We start from the raw sequence: 14,125 nt of genomic DNA, 5'->3' as shown, positions 1-14,125 counted from the left end.
GTTCAGGAGAGGGGTGGTTAATGACAATCCTCATTTGGATCCGCGTCCATGGAAACACTTGATCTGATGACATGCTTCCTTATTCTCCCCCTCTGAATGGACTGCAGCTGCATGTACAGTGCTTAACAAATTTATTAAACCACCTGTCATATTTGTCTAAAACACCACCAGCATCATGAATTGCTTTAATGCGGACTCTTTCATTTTCAGTGAGCTCTCCATGTTTTACCATTATGAACAGGAATGAGGAATTTCAAACTGAATACACCCAAATTTGAGCTGGCTCACTGGGCTTCTCTGAGAAGTCAGAAATTAATCCAGCATAACATTCAACCACTAAAACTCATTTTTCTGTTCAGGAATGCAAGTAAATAACTATAACTTGACATATTAATCAAGAAGTATTAATGTGCTTTACTATTTTTTTGGTGGTTTAACAAATTTATTAAGCACTGTACCATTGAGCTTGCTGCTTTAACAGGGGGAAGCACCAGAAACATCAAAACTGTCTGCAGCAGAAGGTCTATCTCTAAGTACAATAAAGTAGAAATTAGGGGTGTCAACGACGAAGTTTTTTCACAGTCAAATCAGATTCGGCAGATTTTGCTTTTAGTGGACTAATAGTCGAACAGTGTTTCTGCTAGACTTTGTTGTCCCCGGACCGGCAGTCCTCAAGAATTCCGGCCATTTAGAACAACTACCGGACATTTGCTTTAACATTATTTTGTTACATTAACAGCAGCAAAACACATAAATCTCTCTCTTATTTTTTTGTTTAAGTGGTTTAAAGTATCAAAATGAAAGCTGCGCATTTTTCCTTTCACACGCAGTCAGTTACACAATATACGCCCACGTTAAACTCATCAACAACAACAGCTAGCTTCAAATTAGCACTGTTAGCCTGTTAGCACATTGGCCACTACTATAACTTAGCAGCTTCCAACAGCCAAATACCATCCTCCACCTACAACAACAAAGCATCCAAACACATAACAAAAGTGCTCTCTTAACTGGACACTGCGTTAGAACTCTACATTTCAAATGCTGGCACAGGACCTGGCCCACAGGCCGTCATTTGGTTAGAAAGTGACAGAACCAATCACTGTCAGGGGCAGTACTTTCGGGCGCGGCGGAGTCCTGACATCGGCAAGCAGCGACAAGAGGCCGGGGCAGTCAAGGTGGAAGAGATTATCATGGATGCTGCAATAGCGTTAGTTTTATCAGAACTTGATGGCATTTCTTCGTCAACAGAAGAACAAAAAACAGCAGTTAGTATTCATTTCAAAAATGACAAAAGTCATATACTGACATGTCTGTAGTCACCGTAGTTCGCGTATTCCTTGGTAGCTGCCAGTAGCTGAGTGAGTGTACCTCGATCGCAGCTACATCACTTGTTTTGTTGCTCTGATTGGCCCGTAAAGATGTGACGGACAGAATGTTCATCCAATCACACTCTGAGTTTTTTTCAAATCCTCTGCCTTTTCCCAAACGTTTAGTATTGAAGGTTTTTTAATTGACTTTAATGTCCATCTGGCCAGATGGATGTACATCCATCTGGCGTGTCAGGTTAACGCAACGGCGCATGTCATAAAATTTGTATTCAAATCATTGAGATGCATGAGCACACTGAATCTGAATCAGATCGTATCTTCCAGCATGCATGTGAACACAGACATTTTACTCTCTGATCCAAATGAATTTAATCTGATTGTGAAAAAATGCTCATGTAACCGCAGCTAATGAATGCAAAATCTGATTTTTTTTAAATCATCAAGCACCACTCATCAACCAAATGTACAATATTTAAATTTTTAACAGATCACTGCATCAAGGTTTCCTTGTCTTGAATTAGGAAAGTAAACATATGTTTTGTTTTTTTGTTTTTTTCACCCATCTGTAATCTAGAATGTGATGTTTATATACAGAGATGTGTCAGTGCAGAATAGCTTAACTGAGTACTACAGGGCTTTTTCACACACAAACATTTGTGCATGAGGACATTCTTCATCATGCCAGCCATCCTTCCAAATTGATCCACAGTCCTGGTCTCCTCCCTGGCTGTCGGGCTGCCCGGCCTCCCAGAATCTGATGAGTAAGATATCAGAGAAATTAACTAGTCCTATGTGAGACACGTTCCTGACTTCAAGTGTGACCAGAAGCCCTGGTAAGTGCAAGAGTATCATGTGCATACAAATACAGTAATGCTATGTGGAGACCTCAGGCTACTTTTATAAGCTTTCAAAACCCCATGAACCATTTTCAAACAGGACAACACTAATGGTAACGTCCATGGTCTGTATTTATCAAACACAGAATTTGGGTGTACGGTCATTTCCAGTCGCAGATCTGCATTTATCAATCTGTATGTGAGCGATATGCTTAGATCCCACACCAGGTCTGAGCCCGTGTACATACATTTTACACACATTACACTGTTAACTGTAAAGACCTATAATAATATGATACACAAGTTAGATATCATGGATGTCTAAATCAAATTCTCAAATATTAGCTGGACTTTGGTATACTCAACAACACTGTTAACAACAGCAGTGATTTCCTTCCACAGGAGATGTTTTTAACTGACTTTGATGTCACTTTTGAGGCTGAAAACAACAAATATTTAATTTCCCTTCTCCGACATGGAGCCTGAGTCCATAAAAAAGGAGCAGGTATTTTTGCTGTATTTCATATCTCCATGTTGTTAACTCTGGAGGAAAGGCCGGCTTAACTGTGAATATCTAGCAGTGTGTTATTTAAATGATTCTATTCAGCCGCCATATTTATAAACACCGTGTACACCGTGATTGGCCAGACAGGCCTACTTCATAAATCACATACGTACCTTTTTGTAAGATTATTTCTACATCCAAATCTGTGCAGCTTCTACACAAGTTTGACAAATAAGGACTCTCCTCTCTGCCAGGGTCATGATAGTTTGGGGTTTTCATTCATTTTATTTTTACTGTTTGTTTTCAATTTCAGTTTAGTTTCTTTTTTGTGTTTATAGACCGGTGGTTAGTTAATGTTTAGTTGTTATTTTGCAAAAAGGCTTCATTGTAGTTTTATTTTCATTAGTTTTAGTTTTTTTAGATCCTTGTCGAGGGCGAGACCCCAAAGGGCCTGGAAAGGTAAACAGTATGTATTAAAAACACATTAATTAAGCCACTCTACACTTTTCAGTTGCATTCAAATCTGGTGTTTGAATACAACTCAAAACCTAAAACTACCACTGTGTTTCTAATTAAATCAGAGCATTTTATCCTCCCTATGATGGGTGTTCATGTTACTCAGTCAGCTGCTGCCAAAGACTAAAACTAAGGACATGTCTCCTCTATTTTTATTTTATTTTGGTTAGTTTGTAAGCACACAATACAGTTTGAGTTAGATTTACTTCCTCCTTATAAAAACTTAGTTCCTATTTATTTTCGCTTAATTGGATTGATTTTTACATTTTACTTTTAGTAACTACGTTAGTTTTAGTCAGCTATAACATCCTTGGCCTCTGCACAAAATGAGTCTGTAAGTGCATCACCTCCTGATTAAACAGACCTGGTTGATTAGTTCAAATTGAAATAGTCATGCTGAACCACAGTTTAAAATGTTGCTACAACTGTACTGTACAATGAAAGCATGTGCACAGCACAAAATATAGTAGAAAACAACTGTGCAGCCATGTGGCCCTGTCAATAAAAAATGTTAAAATCATTTTATATACGTAGATAAATATTACTTTGCCCATAAACATAGATTTGATAAGATTTTTATGATTTAAATAGAATTCGATCTTTACTTCCTGTGCTTTTTCTATGTAATGAAGCTGAAGAGACAAGAAATTACAAGGTAACATGATTCATTTCAATATACATCTAATGATGAAGAGTTCAGGAATCTCTTGAGATGTTCTGCTAAGTGTCCTGATCTGACAAGATGTAAGTTTGTGTGGTTTGGCTGTAAAAACTTACGTAGTTGTGACAGTGGACCCATCCACCCACTTCCAGGTCCCCTCACGAACACTGTCAGTCAGACCGATCCAGGCATAAGCGACTGATCCCATCAACTCTTTGACAAACACCTGTTAATTTAACAAGAATGACAAAACTAAAACATGCAAAATGATTTGAGTCAAATCTTTGCTGTTTGAAATATAAACAATAGATGTGGGAATCTTTAGGCACCTCGCAATTCGATTCCATTAAGATTCATAGGGCTAAGATTCGATTCTTAATCAATTATTGATGCATTTTGATGCACTTTATTTACATTTCAGTTGTTCTCACTGTTTTTAACAATAAAACATTACATTTGTGTTTAGAAAAAGGGGTAAATTAAATTTCCACTATCCTCTACAAGAAGATGTGTGTTTACTGGAAATTTACAATTGCTCTAAACCAAAGGTAGCAGCATCCTTTCCTTGTAACATATCTGAAATTACAGACATTAAAATGTCATTTTTCACAGATGAATAACTGGTAATCGAAATCTTGCTTTTACATGCTGTATGTCTGAGTTCCACATTTTTGTTTCTGCGATTCCACAGTACTAAATATTTAAATTATTAGTAGTGCTGTAAATTGAGTTAAAAAATTAATCAAGTTAATCACATCACTATGCTGTGATTAATCATGATTGATCACAGCATTTCTTTAGTTTTAGTAATTTTTAGATTTTTAAACATTCTTATTATCAAGTGCTTTTCATTATTTTAACTTTATGTACAGCCCTTTCAAAGTGCTTTTTACTAAAAAATCTATTTTAATTATTAATATTATTATTATTATTATTATTATTATTATATACATTTTTTATTTCAAATACTACCATTGCTCGCATTTTTGGTTGAGATAAATTAGCACAAGTATGGTGTTTAAGTGAAGAAATATTAAGCAAACCAGAGTTTTATTTAACTCATTTGTGGTCTGTAAATCAGAGTGTCTTGATTCACTGAGCAATAATATTTATAAAGTGCAAACGAGCCCAGCAGACAAACACATCATAAAGTGAATGATCAGGTGTTCTGTTACCCCGAGGTAACTGAATTTGCTGACTGATGTCCAGTGGTCTCTCGTCAGTGTAATAAATGTAGCTCGGGCCAGCTGCTCCACTTTAGTTGCTTTTTAGCTGTCGTACAGTTCACAGATTCTTGTGACAGTAGTTCTCGTAGGTGTTCTGTGGTACGGGTCATCCGAGGCGACCCAGATGATGTCTTGAAGCCCTTGTCATAAATGACGTTGATGTTCTGCAGTCTCTGGTGACCCACTAGCGGTCACATTAATCAGCTTAGATGTTGTTGTTTAGGGACAAATCTGGGTCTGCTGGACTGCGCCAGTGTGGCTTGATGGTATGGCTTAATCCCATGTCTTTGCTAACATTAGCAACGTTAGCTATCATGGCTTACCCGTGCTGTTGATAGCATCTTTGCAAAACACTAGTAAAGATGTCTTTTGCCCGGAGGTGGTACTTCAGACCCGGTGTGAAGACAGTTCATCACCGCAGTATGTACACACAACTTTTGTTTCCTCCAGACTTCCATTAGGCAGCTTTTTAGTCGAAATTTGCCATGAAGCAGACCTGGGTCTGTCTCCTCACTCATCACTGCTGACTGCTTTTGACCCGCCTTAAACCTTTTCACCCCAGGAACGTAAACATCTGGGCAGGAGGACTACAGGAGGGAGTTGTGGTCAAACTTAGTTATATGATTAAATTGTGTTATTATTTTTTTAACATGTAAAGCTTTCCAGATTAATCATGAGCGTTAACGCATTTATACCAACAGGTCTAATTATTATCAATTATCAATTGTGGGACATTTATAAATCGATTCAGAATCTTCCACCTCTGCATCACGATGCATCTAAGAATCAGTTTTTTCTCCCACCTCCAATACGCAACCTTGAAAATTCACACATACATTACAAATAGTGTCATTTTTTGTGTGTAAGGGACTTTGTGCTGCATTAATTATGTGTTAATTATGCTATATTAATAAAGTTTGACTGATGGGTTCATTAAGCAAAAGATCTTTGAAATCTGTTAAACAACCTGAATGTATGTTGTTTTATTTGCACATACAGTCTAGTCTGTACATGCTTTTACCAGGCAGTACTAGAGAGCTTAGTCAGATATTGGATGTCATCTTGGTATGGCAACCTCACTACAAAACTAAAAACTAAACTGGCTCGTCTGGTGCACACGGCCATGAGGGTGATGGGGAAGAGTGAGTATCTGACCCTGCAGTCTATTTATGAACAAACCGTTCTTAGGCAAGCTCAGAGGATAGTGACCGATTCATCCCACGTTCTCCACTCAGAAGATGACCTCCTGCCCTCAGGAAGACGATACAGAGTCCCTCACTGCAAACTTAACCGTTTCAAGAATTCATTTGTTCCAACCTCCATCAAACTTCTAAACAATGCTTCTTGAGGCTGAAGACTGTGCAATATGTATAGTGTTTTTATTATAATGAATTTTTTGAATGCATTAATTTTGTATAATATTGTTATTTGTTTGCTGGTATTGTTGTGCCTGATGATGTGTTGTTGTGCCTGATGATGTGTTGTTGTGTCGTTGTGGCTGTGGGGGCATCTATGGAGCAGCTCCTGAGTCCAGGACAAATTTCCCTGAGTGGGACATTAAAGTATATTTGATTGATTAATTTGATTGATTGATGCTTTGTAAGGATCCTGAAAAACCATCTTTGCTTTATTAATTCTACAATCCAACACATTTTCTTCCTCCTTACCATTTTATCCTCATTGTTTAAGATTGCCAGACGACCTCCTTGGGAGACGCAGTAGTCTCTGCTTGAAGACCAGGAACGTCTTTCAGTTGAAACATAGAAACAACTGCTGCAACCAAACTTGCTCCAGCCTCCTGGACAAGGGTTGACTATATAATGAGAGAAAAGAGAGACTCAATCATCACTGTCTGCTTATAAACACCACCCTACTATATACAGACTTTTTATCAGTACATCTTACCTAGTGTATTGACCTTCTGCTGTAACTGATCTCTAACTTGAGTCAAACTGTTGTAGTCGGTCCTCAGCTGGTCTTTCTCCCTCTGCAGAGTATTAAATTGGCTTTGCAAGCTGTCTTTGTTTCTTTGCAACTGGTCCTTTTCATTCTTCAGTGCAGCATTACTCCTCTGTAACTCATCTCTGTTTGTTCTCATGGTGTTAAACTGAGTCTGCAAGTCATTCTTTTCTCTCTGCAGGTTGTTGAGATTGTTCTGAATGCTGTTATAGTTTGTTTGAAGCTGATCTTTCTCTTGTTTCATGGTGTTGTATCTCTGTTGCAGTTGGTCTTTCTCTCTTGTCAGGTCACCTCTTACTTTGTCAACCCTCTTCTCTAGCTGATCTTTAACTGTTTCCAAACTAGTGTAATCACTCCTGAGCTGATCTTTGTCCCTCTGCAAAGTATTGTACTGACTTTGTAACTGGTCCTTTTCATTCTTCAGTGCAGCATTACTCCTCTGTAACTCATCTCTGTTTGTTCTCATGGTGTTAAACTGAGTCTGCAAGTCATTGTTTTCTCTCTGCACGTTGTTGAGATTGTTCTGAATGCTGTTATAGTTTGTTTGAAGCTGATCTTTCTCTTGTTTCATGGTGTTGTATCTCTGCTGCAGTTGGTCTTTCTCTCTTGTCAGGTCACCTCTTACTTTTTCAACCCTCTTCTCTAGCTGATCTTTAACTGTTTCCAAACTAGTGTAATCACTCCTGAGCTGATCTTTGTCTCTCTGCAGAGTATTACAACAGAGTTGCAAAGCATCGTTGTCAGTGGACATTGATTGGTATCTGTTCTCAAGTTGATTTTTACTCTGAGTCAAATTCTTGTAGTTTGTCTGTAGCTGATCTTTCTCTTGTTTTAAGATGTTGTAGCTTTTCTGAAGCTGCTCTTTGTTTTTTGTCAAGTTACTCAATGTGGCCTTTAACTGTTCTGCAGTGCTGTTAGCAGTCTGAATCAGGTCTTCTGACATGGGACCGATGAACATGTAATCTGTGAAAGAAAAAAATGTTCTTGAGATGATTGGGTTTTAGAGTTTTCCTCGTCTTTGATTGGGTTTCCTCTTGTCTTCATGTTTTTGCATCCACACACCCCAGGCAGAGGAGGAGTGGAAACACTGTGTTTAGGGGATGTCTGTCTTTTCATCTGTATATCTGGGCTGTTGTGAAGTTACAGAAGAGGATTAGTGACACCTTCAAAGGAGAAAATAATTTTGGACAAATCGAGTTTAAAGTTGAAATGACAAGAAAAAGTTTTCTTTATGCTTTACAATGATTATATGAAACTATACCTCATTGTTGGATTTAATAACCAAGAGATTTTTTCTCTTTAGCACATAAACACACTGTGTCTAAGAGCTGCTGTTTATAATAGCAAGTTTTGACTTTTATGTCATCATTTCAACTTCAGTCTTGAAATTGTGTTTCAACTTTTTTCTCAAAATTTCGACTTTATTCTCCACTTGCCCATAGTTTTTTTTTACTCATTCACTAGTGTCCCTAATCCTTGTCTGTATGAATGTGATGTCTCAAGAAGGCTTTCAAGAATTTTCTTCTCACAAATGTCCACTCTGATTCAAGGTTAAACTGAGGTACAAGTTCACGGTGAAAAGCCAGCCCAGCCCTCCTCATTAACCACCACCGTAACGTCACTTTACTGGTGAACTCAGTACTTTCAATAAACTTTAAATGTCATACCTCACAAAAGCATGTGACTGCCAGGCATAGTTGTAGTTTTTCATGATCTTAAACATGAGCTCTATATGGACTTTTTAATAAAAGGACATGGTGGGAAGTGCTAGCTTTGGAAATGTATTTTTAAGTGAAAACTGAAATACTTACAGTAGAGGAACTGTCCTACGTTTGCAGCAAAAAGGAGCGTGCACATTAATCCGAGACACACAAAGGCACGTCTAGAGGGGGGCTTTCTTCCTTGAAGATCAACTGGAGGATAAAAAATAATGTGGTCATCACATTGTGACTGAGGTCAGAAATGAACACAAAAGATATTTTCAGTCACATTAAATGGATGCTGTTTTGGCCTGATAGGTGAACCATAGTTTTACTAAAGTTGTGGGCAGCAGCTGGATTCTACTCATCATAATACATTAGCGTATTCACATGTGGCTACCATTATTATTGATGTTATAGCCTTATTCTACAGTATGGGAGACATGTTTCTGGCCATGATTGTCATAAATCTGTCTTCCATTTGTTGTTTTGTTGTTTCTCTTGTCCCTCTTTCTGCATCCCCCTCTTATCTCTTCCTGCTTCCCCTACCCACCAAACCCTTTCAAACCCATGATCATTATATTTATTCTTTTATCTTGTAGTGTGTTACAGGCTCATACTTTACCTTTGGTGACAAGGCCATCCTTGGTGAGGCTCTTCTTCATATGTACACTGTCATCGATCTCCATCAGATCCATTCTGATAATGGTACCTCTGTTATACAGGTGAGAACAGAAATTTTAATATATTTTGATGTTTTATCCAACCTTTCCTTTGTATACTTCAGTTTAACATTGTGTCAAGTAAGTTGTAACATTCACTCAGAAGTCCTGAAAAATTAACCTTTCTATGCCGGTAAAATAGTGATATTTGCATAAATTAAGACCACTGCAACAGTCACACAGGTGATTTGCACACCACAGAAAAGAAGCTTTCTCACAGTCATCCAAGTATAAAAGAAGCAGTGATATTGCAGATAGTATTATGGCTAAAACTAAGTTGAAATGAGCTAAAGCTTTGGTTGAATATTTAGTTATTAATGTCTGAAAAAGTCTCTAAATGTGCACTTACCCCAGAGTCAAGAAGAAGTGAGTGCCACTTGGACTGCATTCATATAATGGTGCTGCAATGGTTGATCACAATCTGCAGATATTTATTGTACAGATAACAGGAAGCTCCTTTTGCCTATGTCATCAGATGTTTCTCTTAAATTGAGCTCTGGTTGGTCAAAACAAAAGTCCTTATAGATGTACTTTACTGACATGCTTACTGTCAGATTTCCAGGTAAGGTTTGGCCACAGCGCTTCTCAAAAAGGAACGGGGGGAGTTCACCCGTTATCACAAAGAGGTTTCTTTGTATACGGCTCCAGTCCTCCATCCTCTGTGGTTTGTCTTCCTCTTTTCCACAAATCACCTCTCTACTGAGGTCAAAAGAAACGCTGACAGGGCTACAGAAAAAAGGTATGAGGAGTTACTTATGCTTCAAATTAGAGATGGGGTTTTATACTAGTTTCAGCACTGAAGTATTAACAAAACATTCTGAATATGTTCTTATAAAAAACAACTATTCCATTACTCATGGATCTGTTGGTGGCCCACTATGTTTTCTGTGGTGTGCTGCTCAGTTCAAATTCCAGTTGTGAATGAAATAAGAGATGAAAGTGTCACTGTGGTTTATTGACCTTATAAATATGAAGAAACATGAATAGAATGAACAAGACAGTCCATGCGTCAGAAGTTTTTATCAACATGCTGCCCTTTCCTCATGCATCTGTTCCACTATCATAGCTTTAGTTAGATGTAACTCCAGCTTGACAAACACCATCAGCAAGCTGAAGCCTTCTCCATCTACAAAATTCAATGTGAGCATGTCTCCAGTCACCAATTTCTTTATCAACAGGCTGATCTTCTCTGCTCTGGTATTAATGCAAACAATGCTTGTTAACTGCTAACAGGGATTTTACATTTGACCTTTGAGAGTTACCATAGCTGTCACAAAGCAGTAGTTGTTGCTGTAAACTGGCTCACTGTAGTCATAAAGTGCTGTGAGTAAATACAGAATGCAGGTTTTAAACAATGACTTCGTTCAAGCTGGGTATACACGGTGTGATTTCAAGCCAACCATACGACAGTCATGGCAGAATGTCATCTCATACTGTACGACTGAATCACGACACACAACCGTTGCGCACAAGTTGTGTGCTCACACTGTATGATCCGACCAACGTGTAAGACCTGATTGCTCACACTCTGTGACTGAAGTTGGGACGGAACAGAACAGTGACAGAAACCTGCTGAGTTTCCTTTTTAAAAGGCTCACACACTCAGGGTGAATTGTCTCCAGTCACATTCTCTCTCTCTCCCACCCTGTCTCTCTCTCACTCTCTCCCACTATCTCTCTCTGTCTCACACACACAAACAGCAACAGCTCTGTGTCAGCTGCAGGTCCGCGGATAGGAATATTTCCTGCTCATTGATATCCTTTATCAAAGCAAGATGCATCAGAAAGTCATTCCAGCTGTAGTCATGGTAATTTAAGACGTTGTCTGACCGTTTACAAAGGAAAACAATCCTTGTTTGTTGTTTATTCTGCTCGCTTTTCTGCTTTCACTGTGAAGTGTCTGCAGTCGGCGACCAAAATATCAAACATGCCAGAAATCCTCCTGACCAGTCGGGAGCAAGTTGTCAGGTCATAGTCAAGCCTTGGTCAGCTGTCGTACCTCCTTAGCCAGTATTTACTGGTCTTTGGCCGGCCAACCCGTCCCGCTTAAAAATATGCCAGCCACCAAATAGTGAATAATTACAGATTAAATATTGTGTTACCAAGAGAATGTGTTTTCACAAATCCTTTAATATAAACTCGAAGTCATTTTACTATGACTAACATACATAGACAGCAGATGGCTAATTTATGTGGTGAATAATGATGTGATCAGCATGGATAACATCAAACAAAGCCTATCTCTGGGGAACTTTAGAGATACTGAAACTATGCAGCAAAATAGACAGTATGGAAGGGTTTTCAGTTTGTCTTCACTGCAGGTAATAAAGATGCTGAAACAAATGGAACTGTAGTTAGCTGAGCAGTAAACACAGATGCAGTGGCTGGGATGAGGACAGGTGAAAGTCTCAGTCTCGCCTCCTGGCTAATCCAAGAAGCAGCAGAAGCTTTCAGCTGCAGGCAAGAATCAGGAGAAGGACTGTACTGAACTATCTACAGTGGACGCTTTTGTCTTTCATCAAAAGTACTCCAAAGACACCTAGATATTTGGATTTTACTGTTTTAGTGGAGGTTACAGTTGAGATCATCAGTTAATGAGGACTAATATGGGACAGTGATGGTAAGGCTTAGTTTTCATTTGAAATGTGGAGTTTTAAGATCATGTCTAATTAGCACTGGTTATTTTTTTGTTTGGATGATTCGTTGGTGTTTTCAGTGGAGGATGGTATTTGGCTGTTGTAGGCTGCTAAGCTAATGGCCTTATTTATAAATGGTGCTAATGTGAAGCTAAGTGCTGTTACTGTTAATGTGTTAAACGTAGGTGTAATACACAGTTGTAGGGAAAAGCTCAGTTTTTATAATGGTGATTATAGCTCAGTAGGTCTTTGTCTCACAAATCATAAGGTGTGTTTGATTCCAGCCGTCTCCAGCAGTCACATGTCGATGTGTCGTTGGGGAAGATACTTAACCCCAGCTTGCTCCCACTGCTGCATCAGTGGCATGAAAATGGGTATGGAAGCATACAAAGGGGATTAGCTAAATGGCCATTTCTCCATAGCAACCCCTGTCATCAGTGAGTGAGTGGGTGTAAATGGGTAGGTGTGACCTGCGGTGTAAAAATGACTTTGATGATGATTAGACAAGGGCTATACAAGCTTAAGTCCATTTATCATGTTTGTTTAGACAACTTTCACAAAGTCAAATAAAAGAATGTTTGCCCACAGTCATTTCCAAGGTCCTGTCAGGTATAAGTATCAATCAGGCTGTAATAACAGGGTAACAGGTTATAGGTCACATATGGTTATCTAAAGCAAATGTCCGTCGGTGTTCTAAAGGGTCGCAATTCTTGAAGACTAACGATGTTCAGACGACATCTGCTGCTTTGTCCATAAAATTTCTACCGCTGCATTAAACAAAAACAGAGTCTAACCTTAACCCTAAAGCCGGTTACACACCGCTGCAATATAACTACCCTGAAAACCGCCTCCCTGCTGGAGGAGTCCCCGGAAATGCCGAGCGTTTTTTAAGGCAGCGGCTGCCACTGCAGTACGAGGTGGCAATGACGTAGAGGTGCTTCGGTGAACGTCACAGCACAGCTCGCCCACAAGTGCATCACAACCACCCCTTCCCCAAAAACACATAGAATACCTCACAATCTCTGCATATTAACATGTATAATGTACTTTAAAACGGAGGGAAAAATACGGTTCCGTCATCAAAATAATTCCGCCTAGAAAATATGTTTCAATGGTTGGTTCCACAATTTTTCATTAAAGTTGAATTGAATATACATATACATATATATATATATATATATATATATATATATATATATATATATAAATGTTGTCCCATGCCCAGTTTTTCTTCTGGTTGTCTTTGTACGAAGGTAGAGCCGTATTGTAGAGCTCAGGATATTCCGACACCAACATTATGAGCTCCTCCATTGTTTGCTTTGACCTGCGAAGCCTGCTATTTCCGGGTTCTCTCCCTCCTTCTCCAGAAAGTTCAACATGCTGAACTCTGAGCGGCAGGGCAAAATCTGTGCATGTTCACGTGGACAGCAAATGCTTCTGGTCCCACAGCCACGGTTAAAACTGCTTGCTGTCTGCCGCCCTTCCCTCATTAAAATGACTAGAGGCGGTGAGATATCGGGGGGCAGTGTGTAACCGGCTTTACCATTAATGCATGTGCCAAAATGCAAAGTAGCACATTAGGATAGGTAGCACAAATTGAAAATCACCATTAATTTTGCAGACAGCTTAGAAGAAAGTCTGGGTTGGATGGTTTGAGTACATGCTCGATGACTTCTACATACATTTTTATAGTTTAAGCTTGACTAACACCTTATTCTTTTTTTTCCATAATTTGGTCACAGTTTTGTTTGACCTCAGTAGGAGGGTAATTTGTCTGAAAAAAAGGAAGAGAAACTGCAGAAGATGGAGGACTGGAGCTGTACAGACAGAAAGTCTGGTAATAACTGGTGAACGCCCAGTTCTTCAAATAAACTTTGGCCAAACATTACTTGAAAATCTGAAACTAAGCATGTGAATAAAGTACATCTGTAAGGACTTTTGTTTTGATCTGCCAGGGTTCAGTTTAAGACAAACATCTGATGACATGGACAAAAGGAGTGTCCTGTTATCTGCACAATAAATATCTCTGCAGAT

General features: G+C 38.9%; 1 protein-coding gene across 1 annotated transcript; it reads right to left on the bottom strand.

Moving 5' to 3' along the window:
* Nucleotides 1–1,958: 1,958 nt before the first annotated feature.
* LOC121516150 (CD209 antigen-like) lies at nucleotides 1,959–9,432 on the bottom strand. The gene is made up of 6 exons (XM_041797248.1): nucleotides 9,360–9,432; nucleotides 8,846–8,947; nucleotides 6,981–7,997; nucleotides 6,743–6,888; nucleotides 3,966–4,075; nucleotides 1,959–2,085 (listed from the first exon to the last, which is right to left on the bottom strand). Exons 1-6 carry the CDS (start codon nucleotides 9,430–9,432, stop codon nucleotides 1,959–1,961), a joined length of 1,575 nt encoding a protein of 524 aa, XP_041653182.1.
* Between the last annotated feature and the right edge of the window lie 4,693 nt (nucleotides 9,433–14,125).

This window comes from Cheilinus undulatus, linkage group 10 (assembly GCF_018320785.1).
Source record: "Cheilinus undulatus linkage group 10, ASM1832078v1, whole genome shotgun sequence".
In the NCBI taxonomy this organism is placed as follows: Eukaryota; Metazoa; Chordata; class Actinopteri; order Labriformes; family Labridae; genus Cheilinus; species Cheilinus undulatus.
Note: the sequence above shows the minus strand (reverse complement) of the source record. Positions and strands in the feature narration are given on the sequence as shown.